Source organism: Monodelphis domestica, chromosome 5, assembly GCF_027887165.1.
Source record: "Monodelphis domestica isolate mMonDom1 chromosome 5, mMonDom1.pri, whole genome shotgun sequence".
Lineage (NCBI taxonomy): Eukaryota > Metazoa > Chordata > Mammalia > Didelphimorphia > Didelphidae > Monodelphis > Monodelphis domestica.
Genome location: NC_077231.1, coordinates 265,080,332 through 265,094,680, shown reverse-complemented (window position 1 = coordinate 265,094,680; position 14,349 = coordinate 265,080,332). Strand labels below are relative to the sequence as shown.

General features: G+C 35.7%; 1 protein-coding gene across 5 annotated transcripts in view; it reads right to left on the bottom strand.

Annotated features, from left to right (window-relative positions):
• Positions 1-14,349, bottom strand: part of NEBL (nebulette) — a 479,586-nt gene that overhangs the window by 7,644 nt on the left and 457,593 nt on the right. For all 5 annotated transcript variants that reach the window (XM_007504894.3, XM_056800135.1, XM_007504893.3 and 2 more), the window contains one exon: positions 2,170-2,276. In XM_007504894.3, the coding sequence (XP_007504956.2) occupies positions 2,170-2,276 (107 nt within the window). The remainder of the gene's footprint in view (positions 1-2,169; positions 2,277-14,349) is intronic.

The following is a 14,349-nucleotide window of genomic DNA, read 5'->3' as shown; positions in this document are numbered from 1 at the left end:
TGTTTTGTTCCTGGTGACAAATTTCAGCTTGCCTCTTCCCAATTCCCAACCATTGCTTCAAGGTCTATTTTTAGAATTTAATCAGGGCAAGTCAAATTCCTCTTTCATTTGACAGCCCTTCTGAAACAGGCATTTAGGCAAGCACTCTGACACTGCTTCCTCTCCCCCTAGAACTTCTCCTGCCCTGACTAAGTAACCCCAGTTACTTCAACAGATGCCCGGATGACATTAACTCACAATCCTGGTCTACCATTCTCTGGGTGATCTCTAAGGAGGGAGTGTACTTCCTTATAGGTAACTATGGATTCTTCCTAGCTTCTGCAGGTCTAGGTCCACTGTGTTTCCATGCTGACCCTTGGGGTGGTAGAATAATGTAGCAGAAATAACCTAACCAAGAGCCAAAAAATACAACCAAGAACCAAATAATATAACCAAGAACCAAATAACACAACCAAGAATCAAAAAGAAATAACCAAGACTCAAATGATCTATACTGCCCAGTAAGTTTGCTTTTAAAAATTGCTTTGCAAGCCTTGAAGCACCATATAAATGCCAGATTTTTATTTTGCAATCTTTAGACTTGTTTTTATGCTATTAACCCTTCGGGTATCTCTTTATAATAATCATTGACACTTAAAATACCTTTAGATTTACAGAAGCTTTTATGTATCGTTACCCAGTGAGTATGGACATTACTCCTTCCCTACAGATCAGGAAACTGAGGTTCACAATAACTAAGGATTCAAATTGTACTCACATCTGTCTAGACTGAAAGTTGTTCTATGTCACATCCATCTTCTACTTAATTTATCTCACTTAATCTCTTACTTAGTTTCATTTTATATCATTTGTCTAGAGCTTAAATTCATCTAGTAGAATCCTTTTGAAAAGTTAGTGTCAGGAGAAGCTAGATGGCTGAGTGTTTTGAAAGCCAGGCCTAGAGAGAGCAGATCCTGGGTTCAAATGTGGCCTCAGACAGTTCTTAGCTGTGTGACCCTGGGCAAGTCAATTAACCCCCATTGCCTCGCCCTTCAACTCTTCTGCCTGGGAACCAGTACACATAGTATTGATTTTAAGATGGAAGGTAAAAAAAAAAGATTTAAAAAAAAAAAGAATGAAAAGTTAGTGTCAAGATACAAAGAGTTCTTATCTCACAGTAATAGAGGCAATTAAGGTTTTTTACACACAAACAAAATAGTTGAATTCATAATATATTGAGTATTTTTACATTTTTATTCTTTTGGGGGGGGCTGAATTTTTTTTAAGTGACTAAAGCTTTGGTTGTTGCTGGTTGGTCATTTTCATTTGTGCCTGACTCTCCCTGAATCCATTTGTGGTTTGATTGGCAAAGATACTAGAGTGGTTTGCCATTTCCTTCTCTATTTTATAAATGAAGAAACTGAAGCAAACAGAATTAAGTGTCTTACCCAGAGTCACACAGCTGGCAGGTGTCTAAGGTCAAATTTAAACTTAAGAAGTCTTCTTGACTCCAGGCCCAGCACTCTGTCTACTGTACCAGCTAACTGCCAAAGTTGGTTAGTTCTAATGGCAGTCGCTTAATCTCAATATCACCTGCATTAATATGGACAAAATATATCCTGTGTAGAGGAAATTCACGCTCAATCTGAGGAACAGTGAATTGAAAAATGGGCCACTTCAAAACAAAAACAAAAACAAGCTGTAAGTACCCCAGGGGCAAGATCACATCTTCTTTAAGTCTTCTCTCCCCTTCTCATAAACAGACAATGCTCTGCACACAGAAAGCATCTAAATCACTTGTTAAATTTGAAAACATAATAGGCTGTTAGTCACTGGAAGTGCTATAAAAAAGGCAGTTATGTGATAATATTTCAAAAATGCTATAGAAAGGATTTCTTCATTGAATAGGAAGTTGGCTTCTCTCTTAGAACTCTTCTAATTAAGAGATGGAATATTATAGGATTTAACCTTAGAGTAGCTAACGGGTAAAATGATAGGGATAAGAACAGACAAAGTTCCAATCCTTGGTTGTACAATTTAAAGTCATTTGAGATTAGCAAACAAACTGGAATATTTAGCATTTTTCTTTTAGCCAGTATAGGTATAGTATGACTAAAGACCAAAGTGGGTTAATGTCTACTAGAAAAAGAACAACGAGTAAAGTCATGAATTTATAAATTATATACCTACCAGACTTGGCGAGTGTTGCATTGATCTCATGGATGACACACTTGTCTGATGCATATACCCATAGCCTTGGGACTGGCTTTGTTGGTAAGCCCCAGGAAGTACAGGGGCTGCATATTAAACACACAGACAAAAGAAATCATTACAGAGGTTTTCCAAACATCCTTCTTGAGTCCTCAGGTAACTTCTTAATCAGCAATCAACAATAAAAGCTGTTTTGGAGATGAAATGCCATTTTGGTGCCGTGTGTTACGAGAATGGCAAAACTTTTCAGATTAGTATATTCAATACAAACACAGAAGTCAGGTTCGTAAATTATGTTAACTGGATTAAAATGAAGTTTTAAAAAGATTTGAAGTGGATAGAATTCAGCCCATCAGGAAGCAGGGGCTCCAATTCTCAAATAAATGCTAAATGGTCATTCTCAAAATTACCAGTCACTGGTACACCTATGGATTAGTTGATTACTATTCCAGAGTTATTAACAGTGAGGTAAGTGTCTTAGTCGGTTATAAGTCTGCTCCATTTAAAAGAAGTCCTTTACACAGAACACCAGTGTCCTGGAAACAACTAACTCAGGAAAAAGCAGGTGCTTTGGGTTTTGTGAGGGTGTTCCTTAAATTACGTGGATACTTTGAAGGAACCTCAGTTTCATCAGCCCCAATATTTCATTCAATGATGTAGCCTGCAATCATTCCAAGTATTCTCATTCTAAGTATTTCTTGTCCACTTTCTCACAAATTGTACAGAGAAAATGCCTGGATGCTTGAACTTTATCTAGATATAATCTACCTATGACATCTAAGCAAACTGACACTACAAAAAATGCTGGAAACATGTTTAATTTTCCTAGAGATTCTTCCCTCCCCCCGCCACTTAATAAATCAAAATAGTGATCATTTATCCCATTACCTTTTTAAGCTCTCTCCCCATCTCATTAATTATATTGTTTGCCCAGCTTATATACAGGAGTTCCCAAAAAAACCTTAGCTCAAGTTTAAGTGATTAAATCTTAAAGCAGCACTAAGACTATGGGGACATACTGTGTTCACCCATTCTCCTCACTATGAAAAAATAATGAAATTCAAGAAATGCAGTCCTTACTCTGAAAGACATCAAATTCTAGAGAAACTAGCACAGAATTCAGAAACAAAAAAATTCTGCCACCACTGATACATCCTTAAGCTCTCCCTTTTTTCCCATTTTTCTGAGAGCTTTAGCAAACTTTAAATTGATGTTTTACACTGTATTATGATAACTGTATTCCAGAATGTCATGTGTGAGTCTCACAGGGACTCCTGATCTGAAAATGACACCAGGATGGAAAAAAGAGTTAGCATATTCTCCCTAGACATATTCGGGATTCAAAAAAAAAAATCCTAATGTACTCATATGTTGGACTAAATCAAATAAATGCCATCTCTTCCAACAAGCCTTTTCTGATTTTTTCAGTTATTATTTCTTTCTGCCTATGCACCCTGAAATCCTTTTGTCCCTGCCTCCCTCCCTTCTTTCGCTCTCTCCATATCTTCTTCCATTTCTCCCTTCATTCTTTCTTCCTGATATATCTCTCTCTTGCTCTTTTCTTTCTTTTCACTCTTCCTTTCTACTTTCTTTCTTTTTTTCCCCACTCTTTCTATCTCACCTGGATGTCCGTATCTCATTCAGGCTGACAGTGCAATGGCCATTCATGTATCCAATTTCAATGCTGGTTGGTAAGGAAGCTTTTATCTGCCCATTTTTCTGACCTGAGTTGGTTCACCTTCCTTAAACATTCTGATTACACTCCATTCCTGTGGGATCGTCATATTATTGCCAAATGATACAGACATTGGATTGGTTTTAGCCATAGTGGAATTCAGAATTCTCAAACCCAAATGATGAACCAATCTCTCAGCCTTCCCCATTAGCAGGGATCACAGGTTTATGCCAACACACCCAAACATATTTATTCTCTACATATGTAGAATTTACTTACCTATAAACGTATTGTATTCCAAACTCCATCCTCACACACAAACATATAACTTAGAATACTATAAGCTTATTATGGTCAGGAACTACTAAATGTTTGTATTTCAATTTATAGAGCGTAGCACAGTATTCAACAAAGAAGAGGCACTTATTCAATTAATAATTGAAGGTAAAATTTAATAGGGGTAAATTTCAAGTTTATTTTAATTAAATTTCTGATGGATCTTCAGTCTTAACAATTTCAATATTTTCTTCATTGATATAGATTACAACAATTCCATGTCTTCTCATCGTATGTATTTCTTGTCCAAGTTTTCCCATTAATGGTGCAGAGTAATCACCTGAATGTCTGCATTTTATGTAGATAGAGCATAAATATGACATTTAAGCAAACTGACAATGCTAAAAACTCTAGAAATATTTTTAAATTCCTCAAATCTACATATACAAAATGGGAGAGACCTGGTAAAACAGTAGTTCATTCAAAAAAGATCTAGAAAATGAGTCAATACTGAGAAAGCCTCAAACTAAGAGTCATCTTGGGCAGCAAAAATACAAGAGTATCCAGAACAAAGTAAGCAATAGTTCCCTCATATTCTGTACTGGTTAGAGCATACCTGCTTTAAAATTGTTTCCTTTGCTAGGATGAGAAATAACAAGTGGAAATTGCTAAGAGACAGAGTTCTGTTCCATAAAAGAAAAACGTTCTTAAAAGTGAGAATAATCCCAAAGTGGAATGGAATGACTCAGAGAGAGGCAAATTCCCCCTAGTGGAAATCTATAAGCAAGAGTTGATCACTGATCAAAGATAATGGAAAATTTGAAGGTATAATGTTAGGCAAGAAGATGTGAAGTTCCCTATCAATGTGAGATTCTATGATTCTGGAATCAATAAGCAAACGATCTGAAACCCTCGGTGTATATATATGACATATATATATATATATATATATATATATATATATATATATATATATATATATGACATATATACATGACATAAATCCTTCAGCAGATTAAGTCTTGAAATAGTTGGGCGGGAGGATGGAGGGGGAAGTAGTGTGAGGGAATATGGGGCATTAATATGTGTGTTCAGAAGCACATATTTAGTGCTTAAAATGAAGCATTTGTTGTCTTTCACATTCATGTTCTTAACTATGAAATGGCACATTAGTGATATGGATGTTATGAATTCAATTGATGTTGGTCCATGACATCAGACCATACTTTAAAGTGAGTTTGGTAAATGAAATAGAGTTAATGTGTTGAGTTATTGTGTATGGTTTTATAAGAAGCAATAGACAAATGTAATTCTGGGCTGTTATTAATAATGAGTATTTTATAAGTGGCAAGTTCATTCTGGTGAAATATGAGAGCATGAATACTTTAAGGAAGTTTAATCATGAGAAAATTACAGCTCATTAATGTGTTCTCCAGATGATCAGGATATTAAGTTTATGTGATTAGAGATTTTCTCCAATCATTCTAATAATCTATGTGTCAGCATTGTTATAAATTATTTTTAAATGACCAGACATACCACTAAGAAGAAAATGACAAAGATTATCATGTTAAGAAGATATTGAGGGACCATATCTAGAACCTTGGAAAATTATATCTTACCATCAATAACCACATTTTAAATTGGTATATAAAGCATATCATTAAAATCTTTTCATTTTAAGAAGTGATAAGATAATAATTGACCATAAAATCTTTTCACTTTAAGAATATATATTAAAAAATCCTAAAATTTTTAAAGGGTTCCTTCAACAGTTAGGTGAAGAGGAATATATATATATATATACATATATATATATACATATATATGTAACAAGTATATTATATAAGGCAAATAAAATGGAGAGCATTCCAAAAGTCTTAGTTTAGTTTTAAGCTCTCAAAGCTTAGACAATTAGATATAGACAGATATACACATACTATTTTTGTTCAGTCATGTTCAACTCTCTATGACCCGATTTGGGGTTTTCTTAGCAAAGATACCAGAGTGATTTGCCATTTCCTTCTCCAGCACATTTTGCAAATGAAGAAACTAAGGCAAACAAGGTTGACTGAAATTGGCCCATGGTTATACAGCTAGTAAGTGTCTGAGTTCAGATTTTAACTCAAGAAGATAAATCATGCTGACTCCAGGGCTGGTGTTCTATCCACTGTGTCATTTAGCTGCCCCTTATCTTCTGGATTATTAGCTCTCCCCAAAAAAGAAAATGTGATTAAATTGAGATGACATTTTCTTGATGATATAAGGCTGGCCCTTTGTGATCACTATTTCTTCATCTAAATGTTTATAAGTCATCCCTTTAATAATATTTTTTAGGATTTTCCCAGGAAACAAATCAACCTCATTGATCTCTCTATGGTGAGCCAACTTTATTCCCTTCACTTATATAAAAATTGGAAGAATATTGGTCCTCTTTCATTCCTAGAGTATTTCTCCTCTTCTTCATTATCTTTGAGAGATCACAAACAATGACTCTGATCTCATTAACAACACTTTTTGTCTCAAATGTCTTTAAATTGTGCAAGAAGACTTGATCTTATTAGGGGAATCTGGGTGCTCTTTCAATATCTCTTTATCTTTTGTATTTCTGTCCATTTAGTTATCTTTTGTACTACCTTGTCCACTCTGAAGATCCTTCTCCTTCCTTGACAATGAAGTTTTCTGCATATTACTAATTTTCATTATCGCATCCACCTTAAGGAAAGGTCATCATGTCTCTTTTAGTCTCTTCTTATAGAAAAGGACAATGACAAGACCTGTGATTTCACTGATATAGAGAACTCTGTTGAAAAAAACTCTTTCTTCCATTGAAAGTTGTCATCTTCTCTATAAGTTGTAATTTTAGAGAATATTGAGAAATTAAGAGACTTGTCTGGAGTCAAAGAGCCAGAACAGGGCAAAAATGGGGTTTGATTCTAAGGCTTCTTAAGTATGAATTTTAGATTACTCCACCCTACTTAGTCTAACAAAAACAGGAATGTCTACACACATACTTAAGGATTACGTCTTTAAGAGGGTGGCCTATGACAGGCATGTGCTAGCAAATGACAAATAAAAAACAACTGTCAGACCCCTGGGCTGTCCTAAGTCAAGCTTAAGCTACCATTGGTACATGTGAGATGCAGGAAAATGATGTAAAAACCGTCTATATTTTCACACCACTTCCTCTCTCCAGCCTCTTTGGCAGTGGAGAGGTGGCTGGCAGAGCATGCTGAATGTTAGGAATCTTGGGTAGTGGCTACTATTGTCCAGGTTTATTGGTGAGTTTTCCTTGATACCATACTGGAGGAAGCTGAGTAGCCTAGTTCAGGTGAGGCATCTTTACTGAGCCCTCTTGGAGTTTAGACTAATTCCTCCTCCTTTACCTTCCAAACACTATCCTCTTAGAAAGCCACTAATCTTCTTCAGAGACCTTGTGGCGGAGGACTTTGAACTCCCCCTGGCACAGGCCAGGCAGGATAAATCCTACACCTTTTCCCTCTCCCTTCTCCTTACTTCCTTCCCTCTATATTAATTAAACCACCATAAATTTGCAAAACTACAAAACTTGGGTAATTTATTTGGGACATTTCCTGGTGACCAAAATTAATTTAGATTAGGTCACAACCCTAAAATTATACTTACATAAGTCAAAGACTAGCTCTCTATCTGCTATATATGACTGTCTTTTAGCACATTATATACACACACACGCACAGAGATATACATATCTATATATGTATAAAAACTTTTTTATTTTTTCCCTTTCCCTTATAGTATTTTAATCCATGGAAGTATGCTTATCCTTTCTCTGAATCATTTAAATCTGGTACCCTCAAATCTAGGACACACTCCAGACTATCACCAGATCTTTTTCTCCCTTATCCCAAATTCTAAAATGGAATGATCACACCTTCCACCACCCCATTTCCTCATCATTTCTACTGGAGGTAATGGGGAAGGCAAGCATTGATTAAATATCTCCTATGTGCCAGGCACTATGCTAAGCACTTTACAAATGTTATATCATTTGATCTAATCTGAACATCCTCACATAAAACTAAGTGCAAAACCATAAAGAGGGACATAAGTGGGAGCTATCATCATCTTCACTAATGCTGTTTCCTAACAAGGGAATTTCTCTTATTGCTACAGAAGCAGTCTTGTTCACTCAAAAGAAATTGGGGAAATTAAAATAAATTTGTGATCATTTGGAATTCCATTTTATGGGCACATCTATGCCATATTTTTTTAACTGACCAATCTTATGGCTGATGTTTTCATTTATTTGTCATGTGCTTCAATTCTTTTAGAAACTAAAGAAAGCAAAAAATAAATAAATTTCAAACCATTTAAAAACCTAGGTTGATTATATATATATACATATATATATATATATACATATATATATATATGTATATATATGAAATCTGCCATCTGTATCATGTCCCTCCTACAAAACTATGGAGTCCATGAAATTAAGGAAAAGTAGAGCACTATTCTATTCATGAAATGGTGAAAAAATGTTCAATTGTAGAAAAGTTCCCAATAAACTTTTGCAAACCAGTTGTCATGCCTAACTACCACTTCTATGGATGAAACATGAAAACATGGCAGAGGTATAGACCCAAAGTTCAAGCTAAAGACTTTAGTTTCAGCAGCTGCACAAACAACAAACAGTAATTATAGTTAACCTAAGGCAACAATAAAGCACAGGGATGAAAGTCAAAATTCATTTCTCTGCAGCAAGGCTGATTGACCAGGGAACTGGAAGCTGGCTCATGTCCCAAGAAATATGGCAAGTTTCGGTTTTCTTTGGAGTCTTCTAGAGTATTAAAACCACAACACTCATAGAGTCTGTTTTATTGACTTTTTGTGAGGGATTATTTCCTATTTAGTGTTTATTCTTAAAGAAAAAATGGAAAAGAAAAAATGGATGAGATTTTAATGAAGGAAGAATGGAGAGGAGTAACATATGGGCACAGGAGAGATGACCTAATAAATATTAATCACTTCCAAATATGAAAATGTGAAAAAAGCCAACATAATTCCAACATAGACCACACTGAGTCAAAGTAGGATCTATTTAATAAGGAGTTAGGAAAATAGAAATCTAATTTGGGGGCACATCTGTTAATTTCCCTTAGGATAGTGCTTCCCAAAAATGCTTTTCTGCTACACAAAAGTCAGTGTGGAGGTGAGCACATCTACCTCAATGTTTATGAAGTAATAACCAAACAATGATCAGATAGCAGCTAAAGAAAATATGGTCCCTTACTGAGTGATTGGCCAATATTAAATAGAGTAAATACTTACTGTCTATCTAGGATGGGGCCAGAGGTCACTGTCAGAGTAAAAATAATTAATGAAGATAATGGTTAATATTTATAGAGAGTTTGGGGTTTGCAATGTGCTACATACACATGTATGTATATATCATGTATATTTAATTATATAATCACATAGCTTACATGGTAAATATAAACATATATATATGTTTCCTTTGATCATTACCACCCAAGAAACTAGCTATTATTTGTCTCTTAATTTTTTTTAATTAAAATTTTTTAATTTATTTTTTTAACAAAGTCCAAGAAAGGTGAAATGACTTGTCCGGAGTCACCCAGGTAAATAAACTTGTCTGAGGCAGAGCTTGAATTTAGATCTTCCTAACTCTAAGTCCAGCATTCTGACTATGATACCAAACTGCCTAAATGAGCTCTGGAATGGGAATTATCAGAATTGAGCTTAAAATATACCCAGAAATTCATCAGGAGAAGACTTGTTCTGGACAAAAAGGAAGATATTCCAGGCATAAGGAAAAACAAGGTGATGGAAGAAGAAGAATGGGAGGGAATAACCATTTATATAGGGCAAGCTATGTGCCAGGTATTGTACTAAGCACCTTTTATAGATATTATCTCATTTGACCCTTACAACAGCCCTGGAAGGTGGGTGATGTACAAAGGAGGAAGAAAGGGACAAAGAAAGTGAGTATTCTTAAGGGAAAAGAATATTTCGGTGACGGTAAATGGAAGGCATACTGGGAAATAAGACTGGAAATTGTAGAAAGCTTTGAAGCATTTAGCACAGTGTTTGGCAAATAGCAGACATTTAATAATTTTTTATTGATTGATTGACTGAAGGTCAGACCAAAAAAAAGGATTAACTTGATTTGACAGGCAACAGTCACTCACTGAAGATTTTGAAACTGTGATTGTTTATACTGCTGCTGTGCAGAGGTATAAAGTATCATTAATCCAAGGGAGCATGAGCTGAAGCAGAGGGAGGAAGATCTGGAAACAATTTATGGTCCAGGTAGGTTATAATGATGATAGGGTTGGAGGTGGGGAATGGTAGGAGAGAAGAGGGGAAAGTTGTAAGAGAAATTTCAGAAGTCTTGATCATTAACTAGATTAAGAAGCGTGGTCAAATTTACAAACATCATGAATGGTGGTTCCCTAGACAGAAATGGTGAAAGGAGAAGGAACATATTTATAAGGAGAAAGAACATTATTTAGGAGTTTTTAGGTGGTAGCCTTGAAGTGGAATTTAAGGTGGGGTGACTCTGCCAATAGTGCGAAGTAGAAGTCTAGAGCTTAAAAGAGGAAAGGATAGAGATGGAGATTTGGAGGTCATTTGCACAGAAGCAGTTTTTTTAGTCATGGGAGGGATTCATATTGTAGTGGGAAAGGTCAGAGAAGAACCAAGGACAGATCTTTGGGGTACAGATCACATTTAAAAACTAGGGGAAACAATGAGAAATATGGAAGTTTGGGGAGGTAGGAGGTGAACCAGGAGACAATGGCACCATTAAAGCTTAAAAGAGTAGGAAGGAGTAGTCCACAGTGCTAAAACTCTGCATAATGATCAAGAAACAAGAGAGTTGAAGAGAGGACTTTAGAGACAAAGCATAGCTAAGAGGAGACAGTTTGAGAACTGCTGCCATGGATCTGTGCTGTTTTTATCTTGAATAAGGGGTAAGTACACTTCAAAAAAGGCATATTTTATAGTGCATAGCCCCAAAGAATCATTTTCATATTTTCTAACATATGGCTATAGTTTTGTACATCTCATTTAATACACATCAAAGAGGTTCCAAAGTTGTTGAGAAGGACAAAGAATCCCCCATGAAACAATTATGATGACGTTAATGAAATGCAACTGAAAAATGACTACAGTGGAGGAGGCATGTTAGTTTTAAAATAAGCATTAAGTGATTGTGATAGATCCCAATTGGGTAAACTCCAAACATCATTACCAAGGTACTAATACTGCAGTTGGGAAGAAGCTTAGCACTTGGCTCATAATGGAAGCCTCCTTACTAAGAGAGACCTTTGGGTTTGTGCAATATATTCAATGAGTTTCATGTTTCAACTCCCAATAGAGCATCTTGTAAATACAATGTGACCTGAAAGGATTAAAGTTACATCATGTCCAAATGGTTTTTTTGAAAAACTGCCTTTCGTATTCTTCTGTGAAAATCCATTTTAGCATCTGGTTAAATGGACTTCCCATGTGGGAGAGAGAGGGACCCTTTTTTTAAAACATCCAAGGAAAATTAATATTAAATTGTATTATTTATTAGTAATATTTCTATAGGAAGTAATTAATTGTCCCTAATTCCCTTGGTCTTCTAAGGTCAAGAAGAAATAGTCCAGGCCTAAAGATATCTAAACTAGGCTGGGACATGTTGCCTTTTGTTCAAATCCTCTATCCACATTCAGAGGAAGATCTGTGGGAGTAGAAACACAGAAGAAAAACAACTGCCTAATCACATGGGTCAATGGGGATATGACTGTGGTTATAAACTCTAAATGATCACCCTGGTGCAAATATTAATAATATGGAAATAGATCTTGACTAATGACACATGTAAAACCCAGTGGAATTGTGCGTCGGCTATGGGAGGGGGGTAAGGAGGAAGGGGAGGAAAAGAACATGATTTTTGTAATCCTGGAAAAATACTCTAAATTAATCAATTAAATAATTTAAAAAAATAACACTCCCTCTAAGGCATTTCAAAGAAGGGTAGGTCAGTAATTCCCTAATCTTTCCTAAGATCCATCTTCCCTGTGGGGATGCTATAAGCCTGGAACAGCATTTCTTCTACCCCAGGAACAGAGAAGAACCTCAACCAATAGATAAGAGAACAGGAAGAAAACAACTAGAACAATGAGCAAAATACCTCAAACAGCTTCCTTTATAAAAATTTAGTGAGACAGGAAATATCTGTCTGAATATCCTCACCATTTTACAGATGAGGAAAGTGAGATTCATAGAAAATAATAAGGTAGTAAATAGAATCTAAACTCAGTCAATAAACATCTAATAGGTACCTACTATTTGCCAGCAGGATAGCTAAGCGGTACAATAGATAAAACATCAGGACTAAAGTCAGGAAGACCTGAGTTCAAATCCAGTATCAGACACTTACTAGCTGTGTAACAAAATTGCTGGAGAAAAGGCAAATCTCTCTAATATCTTTGCCAAGGAAACCTCAGTTACTTAAATAATCCAAACTTATTTTCTGAGTCTCTTTCATTGCACCAAAAGCTTGCCCCTCGTCAAAAGTAATTTATTGCTCACTGTAGATGTATGCATTGGACAAAGCTATTACTCTCTTTGGGTCACAAAGAGTCAGAAAACAACTCAACAAAAGCAATAACCACCAATCTGCCAGACACTATGTTAAGCTCTAGTGATACAAAAAAAAAGAAAGACAAAAAATAAGCTCACAACCTAATGGACCTCTTGTGCCCTTTTAACTGCACTATTATTTTCTCTGAGTAGAGCTGGATAACAAACTCTTAAATCTGGACATTAAATTTCCTTTAACATGTCCAATTTATCCCTATGTTAAGTTTGAATTCTGTTTCTCATTCTTTCCCCTCGGTTTTGCTTCTCTAGGGTGTCATTTTAGCAGTTCAAAGTAGGATAAATTTCCCACTCTGTGACCATAACAAGTCCCACAAAAAGAAATGAGATTGTCATTAGAAGATGACACACCAAAGTCTCCTTATAATTTTGGATTCCTAAACAGCAACAATACTCCCTTCCAATCCAAACTGAGTGCACCCAAAGAGAGTGATAGCTTTGTCCAAAGTGTACATTTTCAGGCAGGGGGTGAGCTATCAGTGGGATTCAAGAGACTTGGAAAAGAAGTTTGGACTATTTAAGCATTCCACCTGACCTGATTTTTCACCATGGACAGAGGAAAGTTAGAGAAGCAGCCAGCTCATGATAAGCTTTTCACTTTCCTTAAGGGTAATGCCACCTGTGACAAAATCCTGCATGCAATTTTCTTTCTAATGCTTCCTAACTAACCCAGGGCCCAGGCTCTTTTATGGAGCTATGGAACATGCAAATGGAATGAAATAACTTCCTAATAGACCATTATTAAATATAATAGATATCCGGAGAATATATTAAATGAAAATTATTGCCTACCTTGCATTTGTTACAGATTTTAAATTCATACATGCATGTGGTCCATCAGAATAATCTATCCTAATGTCTAATGTCTCTTAAGGGATCTCAGAAGCTCAAAATTTGGCACTAGGTACACGTGGTGGAAAGGCTTACTACAGCAGCTGTGTGTGCTGAAAAAAGCATGGGACATGCAACAGAAAATATTTGACAGATTACAATAATATATGATTCTACCACATCCAAGCTGTGAGGCCTTGCACTGGTCACTTAATTTGAACTCTGTTAGCTGGTGTTACCAGATATTTTTGACTCTGTGAGATGAATATATTGGATATTTTGTATTTTTATATAAATTCCTTGCCAGCAGAAATTATTTCATTCTTTGTATTTGCATCCTAAGCTCTTAGCACAGAACTTGACATATAGTAGGCACTTAAAACAATTCTTGTTGGTCGATTCGTTGTTCTCTATACTCCAAGAATTTTGTCTTCTTATTTTATGTTAAAGCTAAGAACTAAAAAGAAGTCTCTTGGAAGAAGGGATTGGAACAACTCCAGCACCTGAAAATCTGAACAAAAGGGAAGGATCAGGAAAGGATACTACAGTAGGGGAAAAAAAATATTGCTTCTAAAGTTAGAGGACTTGGGTTCAAATCCTAGGATTTAGTGCTTATTATGACCTTTGTGATGTACTTAAAATCAACTCCTTCAGACTTGGTTTCTTCTTCTGTAAAATAAGGTTATACTAGATGTCCTCTGAGCTCCCTTCTAGCACTG